Source organism: Marmota monax, unplaced genomic scaffold (assembly GCF_021218885.2).
Source record: "Marmota monax isolate L192 unplaced genomic scaffold, Marmota_monax_Labrador192_F-V1.1 WCK01_AAM20220418_F8-fsc00042, whole genome shotgun sequence".
Lineage (NCBI taxonomy): Eukaryota > Metazoa > Chordata > Mammalia > Rodentia > Sciuridae > Marmota > Marmota monax.
This window is the reverse complement of record NW_026693008.1, coordinates 15,332,622-15,359,737: the sequence shown is the minus strand read 5'-3', so window position 1 is coordinate 15,359,737 and position 27,116 is coordinate 15,332,622. Positions and strand designations below refer to the sequence as shown.

Below are 27,116 nucleotides of genomic sequence, written 5' to 3'. Positions count from 1 at the left end.
CACCAGAATTTTATTGAGGATTTTTGCATCTAGGTTCATTAGAGATAATGGTCTGTAGTTTTCTTTCTTTGAAGTGTCTTTGTCTGGTTTAGGTATCAGGGTGATGTTGGCCTCGTAGAATGAATTTGGAAGTTCTCCCTCTTTTTCTATTTCCTGAAGTAGCTTGAAAAGTATTGGTATTAGTTCCTCTTTAAAGGTTTAGTAAAACTCTGCTGTATACCCATCCGGTCCTGGGCTTTTCTTAGTTGGTAGTCTTTTGATGGTTTCTTCTATTTCCTCAATTGATATTGGTCTGTTTAGGTTGTCTATATCCTCCTGACTCAATCTGGGCAGATCATATGACTTCAGAAATTTATCGATGCCTTCACTATCTTCTAATTTATTGGAGTATAAGGATTCAAAATAATTTTTGATTATCTTCTATATTTCTGAAGTGTCTGTTGTGATATTGCCTTTTTCATCCCGTATGCTAGTAATTTGAGTTCTCTCTCTTCTTCTCTTCGCTAGCATCGCTAAGGGTCTGTCGATTTTGTTTATTTTTTCAAAGAACCAACTTTTAGTTTTGTCAATTTTTTCAATTGTTTCTTTTGTTTCGATTTCATTAATTTCAGCTCTGATTTTAATTATTTCTTGCCTTCTACTTCTTTTGCTGTTGTTCTGCTCTTCTTTTTCTAGGATTTTGAGATGAAGTATGAGATCATTTATTTGTTGGTTTTTTCTTTTTTTAAGGAATGAACTCCAAGCAATGAATTTTCCTCTTAGAACTGCTTTCAATGTGTCCCATAGATTCCGATATATTGTGTCTGTGTTTTCATTTATCTCTAAGAATTTTTTAATTTCCTCCTTGATGTCTTCTATAACCCATTGATCATTCAGTAACCTATTGTTCATTCTCCAAGTGATGTATGCTTTTTCCTTCCTTCTTTTATCGTTGATGTTCAGTTTCATTCCATTATGAGCAGATAAGATGCATGGTATTATCTCTACTCCTTTATATTGTCTAAGAGTTGCCCTGAGACATAATATATGATCTATTTTTGAGAAGGATCCATGTGCTGCTGAGAAAAAAGTGTAACTGCTTGATGTTGGGTGGTATATTCTATATATGTCAATTAAGTCTAGGTTATTAATTGTGTTATTGAGTTCTATAGTTTCCTTATTCAACTTTTGTTTGGAAGATCTGTCCAGTGGCGAGAGAGGTGTGTTGAAGTCTCCCATGATTACTGTATGGTGGTCTATTAGACTCTTGAACTTGAGAAGAGTTTGTTTGATGAACATAGCTGCACCATTGTTTGGGGCATATATATTTATGATTGTTATGTCTTGTTGGTGTATGGTTCCCTTAAGCAGTATGTAGTGTCCCTCTTTATCCCTTTTGATTAACTTGGGCTTGAAATCTATTTTTTTTTTTGATATGAGTATGGACACTCCTGCTTGTTTCCGAAGTCCATATGAGTGATATGATTTTTCCCAACCTTTCACCTTCAGCCTATGTATGTCTTTTCCTATCAAATGCATCTCCTGTAGGCAGCATATTGTTGGGTCTTGTTTTGTGATCCATTCTACTAGCCTGTGTCTCTTAATTGGTGAGTTTAAGCCATTAACATTTAGGGTTATTATTGAGATATGGGTTGTTCTTCCAGCCATATTTGTTTATTTCTGTTACTAAACATGGTTTGTTTTCCTCTTTGATTATTTCCACCCCCTTTACTGTCCTACCTCCCACTGTTGGTTTTCATTGTTATTTTCCATTTCCTCTTCCTGTAATGTTTTGCTGAGGATGTTTTGAAGAGATGGTTTTCTAGCTGCAAATTCTTTTAACTTTTGTTTATCGTGGAAGGTTTTAATTTCATCTTCCATCCTGAAGCTTAATTTCGCTGGATACACAATTCTTGGTTGGAACCCATTTTCTTTCAGTGTTTGAAATATGTTATTCCAGGATCTTCTAGCTTTCAGAGTCTGTGTTGAAAGATCAGCTGTTATCCTGATTGGTTTACTCCTGAATGTAATCTGCTTCCTTTCTCTTGTAGCTTTTAAAATTCTCTCCTTATTCTGTATGTTGGGCATCTTCATTATAATGTGTCTAGGTGTGGATCTCTTATGATTTTGCACATTCGGCGTCCTGTAGGCTTCTAGGATTTGGGATTCTGTCTCATTCTTCAAGTCTGGGAAGTTTTCTCGTATTATTTCATTGAATAGATTGCTCATTCCTTTGGTTTGGAGTTCTGTACCTTCCTGTATCCCAATGACTCTTAAGTTTGGTCTCTTAATGTTATCCCATATTTCTTGGATGTTCTGCTCATGGTTTCTTAACAGTCTTGCTGAGCTGTCTATGTTCTTTTCAAGTTGAAATACTTTGTCTTCATTGTCTGATGTTCTATCTTCTAAGTGTCCTACTCTGCTGGTAGTATTCTCCATTGAGTATTTAAGTTGGTTTATTGCTTCCTGCATTTCTAGGATTTCTGTTTGTTTGTTTTTTATAACCTCTATCTCCCTGTATAGTTGATCCTTTGCTTCCTGGATTTGTTTGTGTAATTCATTGTCGAAGTGATCTTTCATTGTCTGATTTTGCTGTCTAATGTCTTCCTTGATACTCCAGATCATCTGAAGCATGTATATCCTGAATTCTTTATCTGACATTCCATCTGCTGCAGCTGTTACCTCTTCTAAAGTTTTGTTGACCTGCATTGCTTGTGGTCCTTTCTTTCCTTGTCTTTTCATACTGCTTGCGTTTCTTTCTGCTTGGTGAAACTGTTGTGTTTTTGAAATGTTTTTTTTCCCTATATATTTATATTGCTCTTGCATAGTTGAAAAGTTTCCCTTGCCGGGTCGGGCGGCAGTCTGCCTACCTTGCAGGCGCGGGCGGTGGCTCTGCTCTCTCCTTACTCCAATTGGGGTGTCGTGACTACCACGCCCGCAGGTCACTGGGCCTGTTCCGGGCACGGGCGGCGGCTCTGTTCTGCCCCTACTCCAATTGGGGTGACGAGTGTACCACACCGGCAGGCCACCGGGCCTGATCCGCCGGTCGGTTGCAGGTCTGCCTACTCTGCAGGTGCGGGCGGCGGCTCTGCTCTGCCCCCCCTCCAATTGGTGTGACTTGTCTACCACACCCGCGGACCGCTGGGCCTGTTCCAGGCACGGGAGAAGGCTCTGTTCTGTTCTTACTCCAATTGGGGTGACGTGCCTACCACCCCGGCCGGCCGCTGGGCCTGTTCCACCGGTCGGTCGCAGGTCTGCCCACCTTTCGGGCACGGGTGGCGGCTCTGCTCTGCCCCTACTCCAATTGGGGTGTCGTGACTACCATGCCAGCAGGTCGCTGGGCCTGTTCCTGGCACGGGCGGCGACTCTGCTCTGCCCCTACTCCAATTGGGGTGACGTGTGTACCATGCCGGCAGGCTCCTGGGCCTGATCTGCCGGTCTGTCGCAGGTCTGCCTACCTTGCAGGCGCGGGCGGCGGCTCTGCCCTGCCCCTCCTACCACGCCTGCGGACCGCTGGGCCTGATCTGCAGGTTGGTCGCAGGTCTGCTCACCCTGCGGGCACGGGTGGCAGTTCTGCTCCACCCCCACTCCAATTGGGGTCACGTGACCACCACACCGGCGGGGCCTGATCCGAGCGCGGGCGAAGGCTCTGCTCTGCCCCTACTCCAGTTGGGGTGACATGTGTACCACGCTGGCAGGCCGCTGGGCCTGACCCACCAGTCTGTCGCAGGTCTGCTTACCTTGCAGGCACGGGCGGCGGCTCTGCCCTGCCCCTCCTACCATGCCCATGTACCACTGGGTCGCAGGTCTGCCCACCTTGTGGGCGCGGGTGGCGGCTCCGCTCCGCCCCCCTCTCCAATTGGGGTCACGCGACCACCATGCCGGCGAGCCACTGGGCATGCTCCGGGTGCGGGCGGCGGCCCGGCTCCTCCCCTCTGGCTCCACGACAAATCGAGAGAGACTCGGGTGTCTGTGCCTCACCCACCCTACCAGGAGACCAACTGTTTCTGTCGCCGATGGTATTGATGAAGTTCTCTCCTCCGCCGCTTTCTGATGACATCAGGTCTCTGCCATGTTGGTATCCTATGCGAATGGCAGCATTTCGTTCCCTTTGCCGGGTAACCAAAGCAACGGTGAGTCCTGACCGGCCCTCAGCAGGACCCGGCCCGAGAAGCAGTTTCCGCGGGCTCCTTAGCCCTGGGCCAGGGCAGTTCCGGTAGCCGGAACTCGGCCACTCCGTGCTCGGTGTATGCTCTGATAAGAGCAGGCTCCAAGAAGCACTCAGGCACTGAGCCTGAGTAATCTGTCTGCAAGCCGCAGGCGAATGGCAGCCTGAAATTACCTGTTCTATGGCTGAATGAGCTGCGGTCAGTCGAAAACAGGGATGGTGACGTCAGCTCTCCAAGATGGTGGCCGCTGGCCTCCTCTGTGGTCTGACCGGTGTGAAGAACCGAAATGGACCGCTTCCTTCCCCCGTCTCGAACCCAGAATTCAGCACTGAGTATGGTGCTTGCACGGCTGGCAGAAACTGCAGCGCTGTATCCCTGCGCCGCTATCTCCTCGTTTCCCAGCGCGCGCTGCAGACTCTAGCCGTGGGGCGATTTGCTGAAAAAGCAGTGTTACCCTCCGTGCGACAAATCTCTCGCATTTGAGTCCCCGTAGCTGATCCTCGTGCGATGGAAATCCTTCCTCCAGGTTCCGGAGCACCCCACCATTGCTGGAAATTCCTAACAAGATAGCCTTTAGCCATCCTGACTCGTCATACTCCCACACAGTGATGCGGCACACGGGGGCAATGCACTCCCCTCGCCGCCATCTTCTAATCCTCTGGAATAATTCTTTAATCTATGGGTTATATCATTAACAAAGTAACTCAGGTTCAATTAGGTCTTATGTGTGTGTGCACACATGAGCTTTTTTTGGTTGTAATTTGTTTTAGGATTAAGTCAAAACCTGACATAATTCCACAGCTGAACTACATACATACACATCAAGATGTATTCAGATAAGTCCTGCTTCCTTCCTGATCTCTACCTTGATCCCTCCTCTTCTTGTATATTTTAAATTTATCTTCCCCTTGTACTGTTTCTCTGTGCAAGTGCAAGTAAATTTGTACACATATTCAGAATCCTCCCTTTCTTACACAAAACAGTACGCTGTGTATACTGTTCTGGATCTTGGCTTTTCTTGTCTCATTACTGAACAATGGAGATCACTTGTGTCAGCATAGAGAGCCCTGGCTCATTCTTTATATATAGCTCCAGAGACCCCACTGTGTGGATGAGCTGGTGATTAGGTAGCCAGTCCCCTACCAATGGATGTAGAGTTGTTCCAAATCTTTTGCTGTTATATAATGTGGAATTGTTGTAGTTATTACAAGGCATTTTCTCTGTTCTTTTGATACTTTACTCTTTGCTTAAACATTCCCATTTCTAATTCCTTTTCTATGCAACACCATTTCAAAGCAACTCTACATGGTGACTGATAGCAACTTTCCTCCTTAGAATCTTTAATCATCAAGCAAAGGTCAATACATGTAGGATAAAGATAATAAACTGTATTTTCTATTTTCTTCTCTCTCTGATAGGAACTGTGGTCCAACCTCCTGTTATGCTAATAAGGCATGAGAACCTCACTGGTTCCAAGAAAGAACAGTGATGAGTAAAGTTCACTCCATTGTCTAGGAAACTAGCACACTGACCAGCTCTCCTGTTCTCCAACTCCTCTTTTGCTAATGATGGTACCTGAAGACACCCCAACCTGATTAACTAATCCTCCCGCATCCCAATGCAGGTGACCATCTCAGATGGCGAGCTGCATCCCCTATGTCTAGTTCTTCCTTTCACTGGATATACTTGGCTTAACAGACTGAAGAAAAACAAAAAGAAAAAATGAAAACAATGACCAGCAATCTTTTCTAAAACTCATGGGTTTTGCTGGAGCATTGAACCACACACTCCCTCTCTCTCCCTCTCCCCCTCTTCACATGTGGGAGGCTCCCTAGACTGGACTGCAATGACTCACCCATCAGTTGGGACCCTAAAGATAAGGCACTAATATGCTGCCTCTTCTGTTAAATTTTATTACTGTTTTGGAAGAGATATGGATTTCCAAATATGATCCTTAATATTCATAATGTTTATACTTCTGTCAGTCAGGAGGCAGCATGGTCTCAAAGGCATGAGATGGTGGATGAAATCCGTGACTGGAATCCAGGAAAGGGAAAAGACAGGAGGAGAGAAGCGGCGGGGGAGTAGCACTCTGTACACAAGAAGGCAGCAAACTCTGAGGACAGCATGTCACAGAGGAAAAGAAATTGGGAAGAGGCATGCAAATGACATTAACATAGGAACATAGACTGTGAGTACCTGACCAGATGTGGGCCATTCATGATACTTCCTTGTTATACATTCTAAAACTGGCACACAGGTGTAACAGAACAATAGCAGGGTTTTGTTCAACCACCAGGTATGTGGTTGGAAGCTTCATTCTGCCGGGGACTGATAGCTTTATCTTATATAACTCCTCCTTAGCCATAAGGTAATGAGCAGTGACAGGAGCTGCTACACTGGGCTGAACTCCAACTAGCGCATAAGAACCTACAGATAATATAAGCATGGAACAGTGGAGAATGCTGAGCTTAGACACTCATGCATCCTAGATTTTAAGAAAGCAGCTTTAAGAAAATTCAGAAGACAGAAAGAACCAGGGCCAGAGGCAGTATAAGGACAAGTTGCCTTGAGAAGGATTGGAGACTTGAAGAAGAAACATGATTAAAATGATTTTTTGAAAAAGGATATGGATAAGGAAGAAATGTGGAAATATATACACAAATGAATATAGCTGCATGTGTTCCTAGGTATCTAAAAAGCTCATATTTTACATGTCTATTAAAGAGATGAAACAATTCCCCCTTACTTCACCCCTCTTAAAATATCTATAGTCCAATAAAATTTTCACAGGGAAGTACGGTATATTATTAAAGAAGATCTTTAATAATGGGGGGCCAAGGGTGTAGCTCAGTGATACAGAACTGAGTGATACAGATATACAAGGACCTGGGTTCATTTCCAGCCCTTAAAACAAAATTCAAAATTAAAAGGAGCATGAAAAAGTGATGAATTGAATACTGGAAAAATGTTATATAAAACCCAGAATTTTAAAAACTAAGACTATGTGTCCCATTGTTACTTATTTCCTTATTTGATTTTTCTGGCTTACACATCTTTAATCTTAGAGGTCAATCTTTGAAAATCTACTGGCTTGGATTTAGCTAATCCACTGATTGGAAGCATATACTGATTTTATTTTTTAAGCAAAGAAAAGGTTTCTCCCCTTGACCTATAGAGCAGAATCTTACCTTTCTCTGTTAACAGTGACATGCAAAGTCCAGTGCAAGGACCAAGGACACACAACCAAGAAAAGCACAGGACAACAGCCAGGCACTTACATGTACTTTGTCAGGAATATGGAGACAGCCTACAGAACTTTCCAAGGAAATGAGGAAGGATTTGAATCTTGGTTTGTCTGAGCCCAGTGCCCCAGGCTTTCCAACCACCAAACCTAAACAAAAGCATCTCCGTTCTTAATAGGAGCTGGTGATATGATTATGGTATAAAATAATTGTGCTATGAGGTGGAATGGTACAAGGGCCATTAGACAAGTGCTGGCCCAGTTCTTAGAGAACACAGGAGATACAGTGAGTTTTTTGTATTTGAACTGAATTAGTCCATACATGTTAACAAGAAGAATCAATAATACATCTAAGATGAAAATTCATTATATCTTGGTACTAAATTACAAAAAACAAAAACAAAAACTACTCTAAGAAGTCACAGGAGGCCTTCTGGGGTCTTTACATCAATAGTAAATATAAAGACCTTGTCTGGGTTGGAGTTCAGTAACCTCCTCCCTGTGTTTCAAATTATTTACAGCAAAGAATGAACCCGACAAAACAAGGTCCTTATCTTATCAAGAAATTTAAAAGCAGAATTTCTTTTCCTTCGGTAATCCACATTATTTGTCTAAACAGTAGAGTAAATCTTAAAGTAACTGGCAAAAACAAGATGAAGCAAAAAGGTTAGGAGTTCTTAAGTCACACAACCCACCTCCAAAGAAGCCCAACTGTTCTGCTACAAAATTCATTTTCCTTTAATTATAAGGAGAAGAGATATGGGGACCAGGGTGGGGGTTAACCAGTGCTGGGCAGAACCCTGGGTGGGCCTGTTGCAGGTGTGAATCTGTAAAAGCAGACAAATAAGCACAGGGGAAGCTGCTACAATAATCCAGAGAATTTTCAGAGCGTCTGGCTGCATGAGTGGTAATGTGGTTGGAGGAGCTGCCAGAGGGTGATGGGGACAGGCTCTGCAGGGAAGTCAGGGAGACTCTAGAGTGCATCTCAAACCTCAGCGCACATCAGAATCCCTGGAGGTGCCCGTTGAAAATGCAGGTTCTCTACTTCTTGGGGATTCTGGTTCAGGAGGTGTCCGGAGGGCCCAGGCATGAACATGTTTCACAAGTACTCCTGGAGGTTTCCTAGCAGAAATGCTAGGGTCCACTCTGAGGAAAGCTAACTAAGAATGAGGAGAGGGGACTGAGATACTGGAAGCCACAATGTTAACATTCTAAAACCCACAGCATGTGGGTGAAACACCAGTGACTTACCAGGATCAGACAGGCAAGACTGAAGATGTAGGAATTATGAACTGGTCAACTCAGCCTGCACTGCAGAAGGAAGGGAGGGAGACAAGCGAGGAGAAGGCCAGAAGGAAGGAGGGAGGAGAGGACACTACTGTTTTTCTTTCTAATGACTTTCTGGTTTACATATACAGATATTTGTTTTCAAATTATCTTGCACAAGATTTTGTTCTGTTTTCTTGTTTCACTTTTATCTAAAAGGACTCTAACATGAAACTTAAGAAAAAAAGTTTACTTCAAGAGGTAAAACTAAACTACTAGTTGAAATTTCTTTGTCATGTGGAATTTTCAGAATACTTCTCTGTTTCTGCAATTACTTGTTCAATATCCATAATATTGATACAAAAGATCTCATCATTTTGGATGATAAGAGCAATTCTTAATTTTTTTTTAAGCTTGGCAAAAACAGTGGCTTTTATTTACAATTACATGTATCAAGATTATAACAGAAAGACTAGGGAAACCATCTGAACAAAAGCAATGATTTATTGGTAATGGCAATGAATGAAACACTGACAGTCTCTGGAGAGAATCAAGCAATTATCCAGGAGCTGCAAAGTTGACTGCAATAGGTCTTCCAGTATGTTTTGTACCTTAGTGGCTTTCTCCTTTTTTTTTTTTGTCAACTACTCATCTGAAGTCATTCATATTTGTTGCCTGGACTGTAGTACCAATGACAGTAAAATATGGAATTCTTGTTGTTTCGTCTTTACCCTGATTAGACTGAACAAATACAGTTACACTGTTAACTCTAAAACAACAGAATGAAGTGGAACAACGCCATCTTCTTTGATATCATCCTCTGTCAGCTCCAGAGCTTGAGTTGGTTCACTTCTTTCTTCCTCTTCAAGGATAAAAATTGATGTAGGTGGATAAAATTGTTACATATTTAGGATCCTGACTATTATTTGGCCCTTAAAATTTCATAGAATAAAGCTTAACAGATTGATTGAATGCCACACTAATAAGTAGCTGTTCATCAGAGTCAACTTCCAAGAAGGTCATGTCTTTTTGTAAACAGTTGTCAAAATCATGTTCATTGCTTTCATTGAGACATTCACAATCAGTCTTGTTAATAAAAGGCATTAAATCCATATAGCCTTTTGGAATATCTGTGTCCTCATTGCTTCCTGTGTCATTTTCTACGTGTTGCTTGATATTTTCCTCTAATCCCACAGCATCTGCTCCTTGATATTGATCAATTTCTATTTTGATATATTGTTGGTGGCAGCTGTTCCCTGACACTGATGTACATCTACTTCCAAGAAAACAGCCTGTGACTATTTATTACTCATAGAACTGAAAGCTGGGGGAATCCTCAAACATAGTCCACACCAATGACCATTTCTAGAGTATATCACCAACAGAAATGTTAATCTTAAGGCACCCTCTTATGGTGAACTTCACCACAGTGAGTCTGGAGCCTGCAGTGCTCAGCTCCAGCTATAAATCAGGTCACTCCCAACCATCTTCACTCTCACCATCATCACAGAGAGCCTGGCAGGGGGAAAGGGGGGCCACAATGCCTCTGGCTTTGAAACTCCAATTCTTGATTCTTGAAGTAATAGTACTAATTGGCAGGCCACTAGCATTTACTGATCACACACTATGTGCAGGTCATTTGATTATATGTTGTGCTGATTTCCATTCAAACACTTTCTTAAATATGAGAAACACTTCATAGAAAGCTACAGACTCTAGAAGCACAGGCAGCAAACTGGGAATGGAAACTAGTGCATATATTATTAGCATAACCCTTCCATAAAAACGTCTTTAAAATTTTTGTTTTGGAACATAATGGCTGAGTTTACAGGCATTAGTAAAGATGGCTACAGCATTCAAATGATGACATGAAACTACAATAACTTGGTTTTTAAAATTCAATGCCAAAATAAACTCTAAGTATAATACCAAATTAGGATTTTTGTACTAGGTAACATGCTATGTATGGAAGATTCTATAGTACAATGTAAAACTCTACATGATAAATTACAAATAGTGGATCATTTAAAATAACTTAATATTAGAATCAAAAAGTAATAAACAAGTTTAAATTTCTGAAAACCCACATCCTATGTTTTTACTTAAGTGATTAGACTGAAAATGAGAAATATATTAAATTCCGCTATGATAGAGCTGAATGCCCTTTATACCTACTGCAAAACTGTTAAATATTTGACTATATTGGAAAGTTACATAACGAGTGAGACAGAATCCTTTATCACTCCCTGTGCTGGCCTTTGCTAGCCATGGTGTCCTGAGTGGAGTAGTAAGGATGCTGAGCTGTGATTAGGGAGGGCTCTCTGCTTAGCTCCTATCCTCAACAGACAAGCTGACAGCCAGAGCCTATGATGCAGGCCCTGGAGCAACTGGCACAGCTCAATCACAACCACTGGTGCTCCGTCCCTGATGCCAGAGCCTTGTGTTACTCTGTTCAGAAACAAAACCTGGCCCCTCTGATGGCTCTCCCTCTAGTCAGCCTACAGAAGGTAGTTCTACCTCCTTCCTTCTTATTAACTACACTAGAAAACCCTGGCATGAAATCACTCCTTTGCACTTACACCAAGTAAATACCTGACTGTTTTGCATGTTCCAGGTTTGCTCATTATCAGTGGATGTTTTATAGGCCTGTCTATACTGCATCTATTTTAGAGTGACAGTCCCTGCACTCAGGAAGGGGACTGTTGATTCAGATGGTTGCAGTGCACAGCAGCAGCCCTCACAAGCAGGCTCTTAATGATGCTTGCCAAGTGGAGCCCCACAGATCTAAAAGGATGGGAAGATGTAGCACTACCCAAACCAGCTTCTCCTTCTCTGCAAGTCAGAAGGACAGAACAGAGCTGCTGTCTTTCCCTTAGCAGACAAGTTAGAGGGCTATCATTTACTGATCACATACTATGTGTAGGTCACTTGATTATATGTTGTGCTGATTTCCATTCAAACACTTTCTTAAATATGAGAAATATAGTGTTCTGCTGCCACACACCAAGGTTTTCCATGGAGCCTCTGTTTCTTCGTCTGCAGCATTAGGGGCTGAAACTGAGAGCTTTCCAGCTCTAAAGCATAAGTAATTTTTATGGATGAATCACAGCTAAGAAAAACCTACAGAGTTCTGAAAATAAATGGAATTTTATTGATCCTGAGAAAAATTACTTTTGTGATGATCCTCAGCAAAATCAAAATTTAGAAGTTTCTAAAATATGAGCTTAAGCCCAAAGAGTCCTGATGTCCTTACAGGATGTGGCTCTCAACTTACATGGCCCAAGCACTGCCTGACAGACTTGTGGAAAGCTACCAGGCAGACGTGGGGAAAATAACAGGCAGCCTGGATCATGTGGATGCTGCCGTGGCTGAATAGTGACGCTGATAAGAATTCCCACTGTGAGAGCAATCTTCAGGTTCAGAGATAGAAACCAGGCCAGTAATGATGAGGGAATGAGACGTAGGGTATTCTCTCAGGAACAAGATCTATATCCCTGCTCGTTTCCAATATCTTCCAAATACTATGTCAGCACATTTTTGTCATAAATTTGTATATTTCAGAGTCATGTACACTTGTTCATTATCTTGCAGCTAATTGTTTAGTAAAATTATCATTTTTATTATATAATTTTTCTTAGTCTATGTCCCATATACTAGTTTGATTTGAACTAAATGGCATTATAAAATTCTCAAACAAGACTTGGTCTCATCCAAGTTTTCTTAAAGGTAAAATGTAATATCTGGGGGCACCTGTTAAAGAGAAAGGGAAAAGAACTAAGATTCTATGATTTTTCAACTAAGAGGTAACACTTAATTTGGGCAAAGAAATTGAATTCTTTAAATGTTACTAAGCCTCAGCTGAAAACCAACAGTATCCAGGTAACTAGTCCACTAGCCAGAATGACACAATTACAATGTGATATATTATTTAACAGTCAAAATACATATTGTGTTTAAAAGTATCAACATTTGAAGATTGTCAACATATTACACAAATCCAATGAAGTATACAGAAATATGAGTCAATGCTTAGAAATCAGCAAATGATCTGTGTCTCACACATAGACCTGGCTGGGCCTGGGATGTTGCTCTTTTGAAGAAAGGTTGCCTTTGAGCCTTGGTTGTCTTGTGCCAAAGAATCTACAATTAGATTCCTCTGACTACAAGACTCTTAGCTTCTGATCCTAAGGAAAAGCAGTGAACTATTTTTCTTCTGGGATGTTAACCAAGGAGAAAACTTGCTCAAATTCCTTGGTGGTAAATAACTTGAGAACCAAGGCATTAAACAGTAGATTGTCAAACAGCAGAGGAAGGACAATGGAAAACCTAAGGTCAGATGATGTCTATAAGAGTTCAATTCCATTCTAGTCTCAAGGGAATGGAAGATACAGATCATGTGAGCAAGAACAAAGTCAGGCCTAGGTCTGTGGTGGGGATGGAACAAGTTATTTAACTTTTGATTTATACCTACAGTGTTAAATTTTAAGAACTGGTATGGCCACATGATGGTACATTATTGGATTTTTATGTACAGAAACATCTTTGGAAAGTTAGCACTTCTTTCTTTGCTATTTCTTTAAAATCTAAACAGCCCAAATTTTTGACATGAAGATGTTTGTTTCACACAGTTTTCTAGTTACTATTTCAAAGTACTTTGTAATTTAAATATTGGAAGGGTTTGGAGGAGACTAAAACTTAATGACAAAAAAGAATCATGTTTTATGAAAAGTCTTCAAGATGATGTAATTAACTCAGAACATTAGTGCAACTGCCTGTAACTATCCTCGAATGTGCAGAAGAAAAATTTCCAGGTCTATTAAGTTCTCTTGCTGCCTATCACAGATAACGAACTTAGATGAAATCTAATCAGCCCTAAGAATAAAAAGCATGATACATATAATAAAAAAATCCAAAGAAGCAGTTTTTGCTTTAAATGGGAGGCGGGGCCAAGGCAGAACTATGGCATCGCCTCATCTTCCAACTGAAATGAATGCCATGCTTCCTTGCCAGACGTAAAGCAGATGACCTTTCAAACATTATGGTTGGGATTTTCTCAATCTAAATGATATGAATCTAAAATACATCATGTTGCACATGGCTAAACTTTTTAAGAAGCAAATGTAATTAAGAAAAACACTCATGAGAGACTTACTAATCTTAATTGAGATAATGATTCGTTTTTCAGCTGAAAATTTGCTTTCCTAAAAAGCTCTTCTATTATAAATAACCAGTTGAAATACATCTGTGTGTGTGCTGAAAAATAAAAACTGAAGGCAAAAGGTAAACCTTTTAGATGGTGACAGAATAATTAGATATTTATAATTCTAATTTATTTCAAATTCCCTAAATTTGGTGTTGTGGGATATTTCCTAGAAGATGGAATTCTACATGACACAGGTTTATTTGGAACCTCATTCAAGAGGTCAATTCACCAACAGTATTAAAAGGACTGATCTAATATGGTCTGCACAAAGTATTGTGGTAGCATACTATCCAGAGAACAAAAGAATGGATAATCTGGATCACTTTTTTCCAATTCCCACATAGTGCCTGTTTAAATAGCCTTTGTAAACACTCTGCCCCAGACTCCAGGGGTCTAGAGTGAGGGTACACTGCTGACGTGGGAGTGTTTCACCCTTGTTCTTGGGGAGATGTGGACAGCCTAGTTCTCTTCAACAGTTCCAGTTGGTAGTCTCTTTTTCTTGCCCTTCTTGCCAAATAATCTTGGCATTAAGGAAAGCCACATTATTTTTAAGATGGATTTTGAACTGTTAAATCCCTTTCCACCCAAGACGGGATAGATAAACCAGGTCTCTTAAATATAGCCCTGAAACCCAGATGGATGACAAGATCTGTGTGATGCCAAGCCTAAAGCAGTACAATTTGTGAATGAATTACCCGAGGGAGGGTTTTCTTTCCCTGCCAGCATTTCCATCTGGGTAAATCTAGGTGAGCTGAAGCTGCATCACTCTTGGTCCTTTGTGGGACCCGTCAAGCCATTCTCAACCCATGGCTATGTGACTCCAGAGGGCAGAATCCCAGGAGGAATTGTGTTAGCAAGATCCTTATTTAATTTCATCCAGAAATACAATATAAAACCCCTCTTCAATAATGCACAGAGTACTTTTTTTTTTTTTTAACAGAGTACTTGTCTAGCACACACAAAGCCCTGGGTTTGATCTCCTAGCATTGCAAACAGACAGACAAACAGATTTTTTTTTTTGTATGCCTGGAGTATTTTTGCTTGGATCACCACATACATCAATTCTTCCCTTCTCCCAGTTTGGCACAATCACCACAACACACAAGACCCTTATCACTGTACCCCATACACGATTCTCTTTCTTTTTTACACCTCTTTTTATTTGAATTTTCAACAGATAATATGCTCATATGGTTCAACAAGTTAAAAAGTCTAAACTGGTATACAGGGCATTGTCTTTTCTTTCCCATTTCCCAGGCCCCTAGATCTCCTCCTACCAGGAACCCACTGTTATCCCAAGTTTTCTTCCAGAGAGTGATGTGCTCACATCACACAGCTATTCTCCCCTCCCAGCTTTTAAAATAAATACTTACAAATAACACACAGTGTTTTCTTTTGCTTTGCTTTTGAAATTCATGTTTTTATACTTTTACCGATATGTGTATATATGAGTTATTCCTTATAGATGTATATACCTGCAGTGTGTGTGAACACATGTACACATATACTTCTTTATTCTTTATCATGGTAGCACAATGTTCCCTCATAAGGGTATATCATAAAATGTATTTAATCCCCTGTCGAACATTTAGGTTGTTCTCAGTATTAACAAAGAAAACTGTACATGGTAAAGTATGTAATCATACCTGTAGAAAAAAAAACTCTTGAAAAAATGGAATTGCTGGCTTGAAGTATATATAATTTATAATTCTTATAACTATTGTCATTTGGCCTTTCTGAGGCATGGACCCAACTTATATGCATCCTCATGAGACAGTTATCGGTTTGCCCTGTATTCTCACTGAGACTTCATGAGTTGGATACAATGAAGTCTCTCATGGGAATGCTGAAGACTCTCATGCAGTTTGGATCTGACAGAGAAAAGTGGCATCTTCTTGCAATACCTCATTCACTCCACCCACGGAAGATACAAGTCTCATCCTGCCTTTCTGTCTGCTGCCCCTCAATCACTTGTGCAAGTTCTTCTGCATTTCCCCAGCATCTGAACACAAGGGGGCCAGGACTCCTTATTCTCTACCTGAGAGATAACTCAATCTTCCAGCTTGAAAGAGCACCATTGTGCTAGGACTTCCAAATTTAAACCTCTAGTGTCAACCTCACCCCAGAAAGTTACACTTGGAAGTCAACAAGGTATCTAACTTGTCAAAAACAAATCTCTGCTCTTCCCCCTCAAATGTGTGCCATCCTCTTTCCCATCTCTATGAACAGTAGCTCCATCCCTCCAGGACAGCACAAACAATCCAGTCTTACTACGCCCCTCTTTCTCTCCTCCCACTCCACTCCAATTCAGCAAAAAATCCTGTCAGCATGATCATCAGAATGTTGATTTGGTCATACAGAATTCTTTATGTTCAGTCTAACACACCAGTTTGTTGGTCTGATGTTCTGTTAAAAACCCTAGCCAGCCTCTCCAGCCTCATTTGCTTCTCCTGTATTGGCCACATGATGCTCCACGTGGCCAACACTGCTGCCAGCATGGGCCTTACTGCCCTGCACATGATCTTCCCTCCAGCTGGAGCCTGAGCTCACCTGCCTTGGCTCTTAGACAAACCACCTTCTCAACTCCACTCCAGCCTTGAATCTGGTTCAACTATCTACCCCCAAACAGAGCACCCTCCTTAGTGTGGCTAGGGCTGTGGAAAAGGGCACGCACTACTCCACTCACACTCTGGTGGCAGCAAGAAGCTCTTACACACCTCTCTTCAACACTCCACCCACAGTCCACTGAAAGCAGGGCCCGTGTCTTCTTTGGTATCCTCAGCTTCTGATCTGAGGAGAGTAAGGACCTAACCAATGTCTGTTGACTAGATGCATGAACAGATAACAGCAGCATCCTGGATTAAGCTCAGCTCAACACACATTTTCTGAGTGCCAGCCTCTGTTCTTGGTGCTTGGATATTATTAACTGATTTCCTGCCTTTGAGGCTTGTGTTCTGGCTGGAAGAAGACAGATATCAATCTACCAGCATAGGTTAATTATATGTATGTTTAAAAAAGTAATGATTGCGGGCTGGGGTTGTGGCTCAGCAGTAGAGAGCTCACCTAGCATGTGTGAGTCCCTGGGTTTGATCCTCAGCACCATATAAAAAGTAAATAAATAAATAAGATAAAGGTATTGAGTCCAACTACAACTAAAAAAATAAATATTAAAAAAATAATAATGGGGGGGTCGTGGTTCAGTCGCAGAGCGCTTGCCTCGCACATGTGAGGCACTGGGTTTGATCCTCAGCAACATATAACAATAAGTAAACAAAAATAAAGATATTATGTCCATGTATAACTAAAAAATATTTTTAAAAATAATGATTGTTATAGAAAAAGACAAATTAGAGCAGGATAAGGGATTAGATATGGTGAGATGATTTTAAGTTTTGAAGGAGAAGACCTTTGGTTCAGAATCAGTCTCATTCGTGTCCCAGGGCTTTCTGAATCTCCTGCCTGTCCTTTCTTCCTGACAGAACTCATTCCGCAAGCAGTGCTTCCATCTGCATGATAGCCAGTTCAACCTGTTGGCCTCATATCTCCATTCCAAGCTTCACTTTAGGTCCTCTTGACAATTCACCAGACATTTCTGCATGACCACCCTCCTGTGATCTGCATACCACACCTAAAACAGACCTCGCCACCAACTCTTCCTGTGCCAACATTTCAGGCCTCCACAATCTCTCTCCGGAAATACAGAGTGGAACACAAACACACAGGAAGAAAGAAAGTTGATCAGATTCCCCCAGGGGAATGATTTCATGGCCCCGCTGCCTAAAACAGTTTCCTCAGTGTTCAAGACATTGACGGAGAGAACTCAAAGCAAGGAAGGGCTTTGTAACGAAATAAGTTTGGAACATACTGAACTAAACTGGAGGACATTTAGCATGCTGGTGTGCACTGAGACTCTCTAAAGGGTGTAAATTGTATTGTGATATTTAATGATGAAATCCTTTGCCCAAGAGAATGACAAATGTTCCTTGAATTAGATTTTGGGAAAGGTTGGCCTAGAAAATCAACCCCAAATGCTTTAGCCTTGAATCAGAGGCTTGAATCATTAAGCCCAACTTGAATTCCAACCCTAGTTTCTACAATTTCCTGATCAAATATCTCCTTTTAGCCAGGACAATATATTTCATGCATACTGACAGCACACCTTCATGATGAAGAATTCTAAGCTTTGCCTACCTAAAATGCCATGTCCTTCTGCTTAACATATATGAATCCTATATTTCCTCAAGCCCCAAGCTCAAAGCCTCTTCTCTGCCAACAAAACCTCAGGGAGAGCTCCTTCCTTCACGCTTCATTTACACCTGTTATCTGTGCCACTCACTCCTTTCATGTTCCATGATAGCAGAGACCTTTCATCTTATTAAAAATCTTGGATGAGTAATTAATACAACACCTTGTCATGGAACACAGTCCACAAATACATGACTGTGCTACTTCTTTACTATGTTAATGTGTTATCAACACAGCATGCCCTGCAATGAGTATAATGACTTATAACAAAAGAATAGAAGTTAAAGCTGTTTTAAATTCCTTGTTTTAAGAAGATCTATTTCTAAGTACTATTAAAACATTCTTAGAATGCTTTTTTCCCCTTTTACCTGATTCCTAATATACTGCCTTTTATAATTCCCTATGTATTTATATTAGATTATAGGATTTGCAAACTATAGCATTTGAAAGCAGAAAAGTTCTTTGAGATCATCTAGGCTAATTTATTTTCAATATTTGAGGATATCTATCAGGTTTTATATATTTTGAGCCTTCTAAACTTTCTAGTATTTGTATGGAAAAGGTGATTCATTTTGTCTGCGGACTTTACTTGAACTGTTGGTTCTTTTCAGCTGTAATAGAAAATTATAATAGAAAGAAAAGTAGCCAAAAAAGCAGTTTTTAAATGCAAGTTCTAGAGTTTAAAACAGCCTACATAGAGAGGGTCACTTCTGAACCTCCCCAACAGAGCAGTGAAACAATCCTGAGAGTTGCTATTTGAAAGAAAAGAATACTTTCAGAGACTGTGGGTTTACAAAGGAAGAATGAAAGAAGATGTGACAAGAGAGTACAGCTTTGGGATGTGATCACAGAAAAGGTTCCCCAGGAAGGTCAAGTGTTCCCCCAACTCCCTGCACATTCATTTGTAGCATAGGGGAAATTTCACTGGTCAAATCTGCGTTACAAAGAAGCAGCTTGCTGTTCTAGAAAGATAACTTGGCTGTCACTCCAATCATGCAGCCAGCACCTGTCTGAGTCTGAGAGTCAACTCGGTCCCTTTGAGGGCACAGGAAAGAGACACAGGGCCAAAGCATGCATCAGAAAGGGGGACGGCTCTGCTCTACCCTGGAAAAAGTTTCTACGTTTCCAAATTTCCAAATTCTGGAGATTCATCCCCAAAGATTCAATATGGAGGGGGGATAATGCAAAGAAACTGCATTTTAAATAAACATCACTAGGACATTCTGATCACGCTCAGAAAGAATACTATTAGTATGAAAATCGAAGGAGTATCTTTTTGTTTGTGCTACTAGGGATGGAATTCCAGGCCTTGCATATGCTTAGGCAAGTGCTGCCACTGAGCTACACCTCCAGCTCTTAATTTGAGACAGGATCTTGTGAAATTGCCCAGGCTGGCCTCAAACTTATGATCTTCCTGCCTCAGCCTCCCAGGTAGCTGGGATTATAGGTGTGTGTCATTAGCAGTACTGGGATGGGTACAGGAGACAGAGGGTGGTGAGGTGGGGTTTCTAAAGACCATTTTTTTTTGCCCTGGATGAATTGTCACCTTTACTAAGATAATTTCTTCTGTGCTTCCTTTTTAGCAATGAAGTTCCCTTTTGAAGGAAGAGAGAGGGAGACCACTGATGATCTTGCCACCTCTTGCCGTCCCATAGCTTCACTAATTACTAGTTAATTAATAAGTGCCTAAAAAAGGAGCTGATGGGTCAGCATGCAATCTTTAGGAGGAGAGATGTTGTGAGATCCTTTACCTTATTTAGATCTGAGGACACCTACTAGGTTCCCCTAAGGGGCTGGGGAGTCTGATGCGGGTTCCTGAGGTCTCACCTTCAGAGGACTCACTCTTTACTTTCTAAGCTAAGAACTCTCCCCTCAGGTTCACATTGATGTGCTGCAGTTATGTGTTTTGTGATGCTGTACGTGATGACTTGTTCAACCCCCACCCCTCCCCAGGGCCTCACTCAGTTTGTTGGGAAAGTGCTCTACTGCTGAGCTACAGCCCCCACCACTTCCTAATCTTTTAAAGTAATTGTAATCAAACCATTACAAAATTGCTGCTTATGCTACTGATCTTAGTTTTCTGTATTTTAGAACCTATAGATCATCAGAAAATCACATGCCCCTTAGAAGAAGAAAAATGAGACAGAGAGGGGTCAAGTGATCAACCTAAAGTCACACAGCAACACATGGCAGAGAGGGCAGAAGAACCTGGGTCTCTGGCTTCCCAGGAAAGAAAGAAGCTTTTACTTCTGTATAACAGTGGAGAAACACTCTGACATAAACTAAAACAAAAGTTACAAGTCTCCTGGGTTTTCTTTTGCAAATCTTTTCAAAGAGAACACTTGTGAAGTACTTTCAGAATGAATCTCACAGAAGATTTTATTTACTGTGCTGTGCTGGATAGTGATGTCAGTGAACCAAGTGATGATAGTGACAGGTTACTTATCTGGTAACCTCAGGTCCTAAGAGCACTCTAAGATCTGAGGAGTTTGCAAAATAAAGAGAGAGAGAGAGAGAGAGAGAGAGAGAGAGAGAGAGAGAGAGAGAGAGAGAGAGAGAGAGAGAACAACAAAAAAGAAAGGGAAGAAAAAGAACAGAACAGAAGTGAACTGAAAAGATCTGAGCATCCAAACGCACATCAGGTAGGTCTGGCCTGATATTCTGCTCACTCTCTCCACATAGTACTGTTTTAGGTAAGACAAATCAATCAAGCCTGGTCATGGGGGAGATGTCAACTGAGCAGCTAACTAGATGCAGCAAATAGAAAGGAAAAAAAGGAACCATGTACAAATAGTCAGAAATACAGTACTGATTAGCAGTAGGAAGTAATAGTTGAAGAAAAGGAGATGGGACTAAACTATTAACACAGGGACTGGAGGTGAACAGGCATAGCAAGCGGGTCTCAGAACTCAAAGGCCTCTCGGGGGAAGCACTGCACTAAGCTGCAGCCTCACCATAGATGTGTATGTCTCAGGATGACACAAAACTTCAAATAATTTTTGGCAAACTGAACTTAAGAAAGCAGGGGTGGATAGGATCCATCATTAAAAGTTTTATATTAAACTGATAAAAATTAAGGTATTTTTAATTAAAACTTCCATTATCCAGAAAATTATCTTTTGTCCCACTTGGAAATGATGCAACCAGGGCCCTGAGAGAGAGAATCCCTTAGAGCTTTCAGGAAAAAAAGCCATGTTCACAGAGGCCAGGGGCTGCGTTTTCTTTCATTTGGAACTTGATCCTCCCTGGTCATAGTCATCCAGAAACAGCAGAGCTAGTTCCCCTGTGAGAAGAAGGCCGGGCTCTCACCTGCAGCACAAGCACACACCTTGCTGTCTGGCTGTGCCCCTGAACCCTCTGCAGACCACAAGTCTCCAGGGCTTGTGGGTGTGGACCACATTTCCAGGAATCTCGGTTCCTGTGGCAGCTTCTGTCCCTTGTTTCCTTTCTCCTTTCTTCTTCTTCACTTTGGTTTCTATTTTGATCAGAATTACGCATGTGCACCGTTTAAAGAGCCAAATAATTGTCACAAATTCCCCCTCCTCAGAAGCAGTCACATTCCACCACTTTAACTGATTTCGTTTTCTCCTTCAGTGGGTATGTCTCTATTTGTAAGCAACATGCTTAGGCTAAAGTAGGTCTTTTCCAAGCATTACCTATTAAGTTCCCCACATGAAAGCTAAGAGTTTTGCTCTTTTAAATTTCACTGCTATCAGGACACATGGATCTAACTGCTTCCTAATCCAACTTTCAGATTGCTCTCTTATTATTCCTATCTTACCCTCAATTCCAGAAGTACCTGGCATGACCCTGTTCTAAGCAGGTTGATGGTTAGTCCCCTCAACACCTCCCTATCACTGCCAGCTTTCCTGACTCAGCAGCTCAGTCAATTATCACTTATTCAGTCAATTATCACTCGCTCAGCTGTTCTTCAGCTTTCAGAGTTTTGCTGCTGCCATTGTTTTTGTCCTTATGGATTTGTGTCTTTTTTAAAAATTTGTTTTAATTAGTTACACATGACAGTACAATGACTTTCATATATCATACATTTGAATCAGATGGGATATAATTTCTCATTTTTCTGAGTGTACAGGTTGCAGAATCATATTGGTCATGCAGTCACATATGTACACACAGTAATAATAATGTGTGGATATATGTTTTGCTGCTGCCATTGTTTTTGTCCTTATGGATTTGTGTCTTTAAAAAAAAACTTGTCATTTTAATGAGGTTTTAGAAGGAAGTGGAAATTAAACATGTGTTAATTCTTTAGCAGGAAGTGTGTCATTGATTTCTTTCTATTCTCCTCTGGAGAACAATTTATTTCCATTTAAAATCACCTGATAAAAATGCCCAGCTCAGTGAAGCAAAGTGGCTTAGGTTTCCTTCCAGGTTGTCTTCCTATCCTTCAGGAAGCAGATCAATTTAGTGATGAGAGGAAAAAAAAAATTACAATTCAAAGAGGCCATGGTTTTGGCCATTAAGAGAGAAAAAAAGATATGTATTAGAAAGTGGAAAAGATTTTTCCCTGAAAGAATTTGGCAAATCTTATTGTTGGTTATTAAGTCTTTAAAAAAGGAACTTTTGTGATCCCTCATCCTCTGCAGATTCCTGTTTGGCTCCTCTTCATGTGTTCCTTACCTGTTACCTACTTGGGAATGACGTGTGTGTGTGTGTGTGTGTATTTATCTGGGTTATTAATTTATACATTCTCATTCTTGAATAGTTGTGTTATTTATTACTTATTCATCTTTCTCACAGGAAGCACAGAACCCTTCATCCCACATCACTCCTACAGGATGCAATATTTAATTAGTCTCCTTGTACTGGATCAATACTGTATTTCTGACTATTTGTACACGACTCCTTTTCTTCCTTTCTATTTGCTGCATCTAGTCTGGCACTGCTCACCTCTGACTTTTTTTTTGGTGGGAGTGGAGTACCAGGGATTGAACCCAGGAGTGCTTTACCACTGAGCTGCATCTCTAGTCCTTTTTCATATTGTATTTAGAGACAGGATCTCACCGACTGGCTTAGGGCCTTGTTAAGTTGCTAAGCTTGGCTTTGAACTTGAGCTCCTCCTGCTCAGCCTTCCCAGCTGCTGGGATTACAGGCATGAGCCACCACGCCTGGCCTCACCTCTGACTCTTAAAAAAATGCTCCCATATTCTTACCCCTGTCCTGAATCTCCTCTTTTGTACCCTTACCCCAAAGCTGGCATTCTATGGGGACTACTTCCTTGTCTACCTTTCCAGTGGAAAATGCTCCTCTCTGTCTTAGAATTTCTCTAAATGTCACAATTTTATTATTACCTCAGAAGAAGAGGGGGGTCCTTCCCCTTCTTAAGGTCAAGGGTTCCATGGCTGTACTTCCTTCCTGTCCACCCCACTTCTTCCATTCTCAATCTGTCTTATCTTTTATCATTCTTCTTAGTCACTGAATCCTTCATATTCCTAGGAATATGGGTTTCTTATTAATATTTCCTTTCTACCCCCACTCCTCTGTGCACCAGCTTCATTTCTGAGAAGAATGTCCCAACTGTCCATCACTAAGTTGTTCCCACTGTTTTCTCTAGATGTCTCCTTGTAATCTATCTCTTAGGGCCTGCAGGTTCCTAGCATAGCCTGTCTGAAGGTCTTCCCTTGCTAAGTGCCTCTCCTGCCCCATTTTTTTCTTTTTCTTAACACTGGCATATACATAAAAACTCCATTATATAGCCAGGAGTCTGAACCTGCCCAAACTTGGTGCACTTTTTAGCATGTGATTTTGGGGTGGGTGTCTGACTCCTTATTTCCATTTAATTCCTTAAATAAAGTTTTATCAAATAAATTTGTGTTTCAACATTAGGAATACTTTTAAAATTATCCTTTCTTGCAAGCACTTTGGTGACCTATATATTCCTTTGCAAAATGAAAATTCTGTAGGCAGAATAGCAATTATTTATCAAAAGTAAAATCTTGTGCAAATGTCTTTTGAGCTCAATACAAATATGACTAATGACCTTAAGTCCTTACAATAACTGCAAACATAAGAAACAAAGACCAGGGGACTCTAAAATAGGTACTGGAGGTAACAGAAGGACTGTGAAGGCATTACAGAATAACTGTGAAACCAAAAGATAATCTTTACAAGTTTCTAAAGATCTTTAAGCTGAGGGCAATTGGAACCACTACTTTGCCCCACCCACCCTGAAAAATCCCTACTAGACAAGACTCCAATAAGCAAATATATCCCTTACTGAAATCAAACAGAAGAACAATCTAAAGCCATATTATACTAGAAATAATCATATTTCACAAGCCCATGGAGTTGTAAAGGATTAACAGTGACCAATGAATTAATAAATCAATTCTTTTTTTTCTGAAAAAAAGTTATTTTCAAAAAAACTCCACAAAGTTCACACTTCTCACACATGTGCTCAACAGAATTAAGCACTTAATACACGTCAAATCACATTTAGTTAGTTAATATTCGAGCCACTACTCTGCACAGAATGTTGGAACAGATGTCACGGATAAAATACAGGGAGTAACTCAATATACAATCTTGGTGCCACAGGAAGTTATTATCCTATTTAGAAGATGGAACACATTAATAAAATACACAATAACTGACAAAGTTCTCTCAACTGAAGCAAACACATTATTTGAAGGATTGTACAGAATGACTTAGTAACATAAATCCAAGAATCATGAAGGTCTCCTGGAAGAATGAAGCAAATTAAAGAAGGAAAGTACTAGAGAGTGGCAGAGAGGATAGAGACAGAACTCTTACCAGAGGGGTGGCTTGTGGAAACGCAATGAAACAGGAGCACACATGGAATGGGAAGGCAACAAGGCAGCCTAAAGGGGAGCGGGGCACGGCCCACCATTGCCTCCTTTCCTTCCTTACTGTGCTCACAGGCCTCTTCCTCAACTATTGCCAAAAGCCTTCCAATCAGGCTCTGTCTTTTAAATTTCTCTGTACACAGCTATTACATCCACTACCTTACAGCTCAGTGTGTCCCTCCTTGTTCTGCTCAAAAATCAATGGCTCCCCCATGCCTCACAAACCTGGCTGAGACTCCTGAGTTATACACAGTTAATAATATATAGACTATTTACTTTTATATCTCCTGTTTGATTTGAAGGTTCTAGAAGGCAATAAAAAATACAAAGACCTTTTTCATATTTTTATATGCTACGAAGTACCTTATGCATATAGAAGCTCATACATTTATTCAATGAATGAACAGATGTCATAATTAATAAATTTTATATACTACTGGCAAAATGATAGACTAGTTGGTCAATGACCTTACATGTAAAATTAGGAGCTCAGGTGTGATGCCAGAGACCATGGTAGTGATATGATAAGAATGGTGTCTACAGCAACTGTTTTAGTTGCAGATTGTAGGGAAAATCATCTTGGGAAGAACTAAAAGTAGAAAGATCATTTTGCTAACAATATTCTGCTCACAAGATAAGAAAAACAAGATGAGGAGTTTGTAGTTTGTTGATTGGCCACTAACATGAATATTCCTTCAATAAACACCAAAAAAGAAAATCGTTAACATATATCTTTTTCTTCAATTTATTTTAAACTTGTTCATTTCTGAAATAAGAGATAATTATTTTTTTCAGCCACGCAAATGTATAGTCTCTTGATTTTAAAGATAGCAACCAAAAAACCCTGGAAAGCAAGGACAGATCTCCTCATTTAATAGGCTCACAAATATTCCTCATATTAGAATCTTCCAAACTGGCATTCACTCAAAAGTGAAGAACTCAAAGCACCCTATTTTATGTGTTACTATTGCAATCTAGGGTACTTGATTTTTTTTTTTTTTACTACAGCTAAAACTAACTAATTTGTGACAGTTCAGTTGGTTATTTTCCAATTTTACAAGGATGCAAAACTGATATACATTCAGTAGGATCCATAGTTCAAAATTTGAATTTGAATATTTTCTTGGACTCATGGCACTGTACTTTCTTATTAATCTGGGAAGCTGCAGCCAATCCCAGCTCCCTGTCAGCCACTCAATCCTGAGAGTCAAGAACCAATGCTCTCTAATGCACTGTATTGCTAAGCTATGATGTCAGGTACATTTTCTACTTGTGATAAGTTTATTGGGATGTTATCCCTTTTAAGCCAAGAGGCATCTGTATATGGGTGTCTATATAAGCAGAATTTTATAACATGGACTAATATTTGGGTATTAAACTAATAATTTATCAGTACTTAAAAATGTCAGTGCATTAAAAAGTTGTTAATTGGCACCCATTCTACTTCCTAAGACGCATCGTTTCTCTGTTCAAGCCTCACTATCCTGCTATGTATTAGAGAGTCACGGATGACTGGCAGGAGCTAGGTAACTGTGCAGCCCAGGTAACTCTGAAGACAAGATTAGTGCAGGGTTCTCAATCTTGAGTGCACATTAGAAATGCCTGGGCATTTTTAACAGCTATCTAATGCCAGCTCACACTCCAGAACCAATGTTGATGTATTCTGAGCTCCCCCCAGGTTAGTTTTGTTATCCACGGTTGAGAACCAGTGAATTGGTATTTTCTTTAACCATAGAAAAATGATGTTCTTATCTGATTTTCTTGATAAAGTATCAAAAAAGATAACATAGTTCTGGGGGAAGAACATAGTGCTATTAATTTTATTTTAAAGAGAAGAAACTTTCACTTACCTGCCTTCTGACAATGCACGATCTTTTCATACACAGAGTCCGCGTTTTCAATCAATGCCTTGAGGGACTGAATCATCTGTAAAGGAAACATCCAGACATGAGATCACACCTGAGGATGGCAACCAGGCCTGACCTCTCATGACTCAAGTTCAAACTGTGGGTGAAAAGTGATAAAATCGTGCTCCCTACATAACAACTTACACAAGGCTGTGGATAGGTTTATGTGCTACGTGTAATTAAACCAGTTTCATTGTGAAATCCTGTAAATAAAAATGTGTGCTCATCTAATCTGAATTTCAAATCATATTTTTGGTCATCATTTCAACAAAATAT

The 27,116-nt window shown here is 40.6% G+C and overlaps 1 protein-coding gene and 1 pseudogene across 1 annotated transcript in view; both read right to left on the bottom strand.

Moving 5' to 3' along the window:
* The window catches only part of Plcl2 (phospholipase C like 2), a 183,553-nt gene that overhangs the window by 22,100 nt on the left and 134,337 nt on the right, over positions 1–27,116 (bottom strand). The window contains exon 4 of the mRNA XM_046452872.2: positions 26,784–26,859. Within this exon, the coding sequence (XP_046308828.1) occupies positions 26,784–26,859 (76 nt within the window). The remainder of the gene's footprint in view (positions 1–26,783; positions 26,860–27,116) is intronic.
* LOC124098168 (thioredoxin-like protein 1) lies at positions 9,307–16,715 on the bottom strand (annotated as a pseudogene).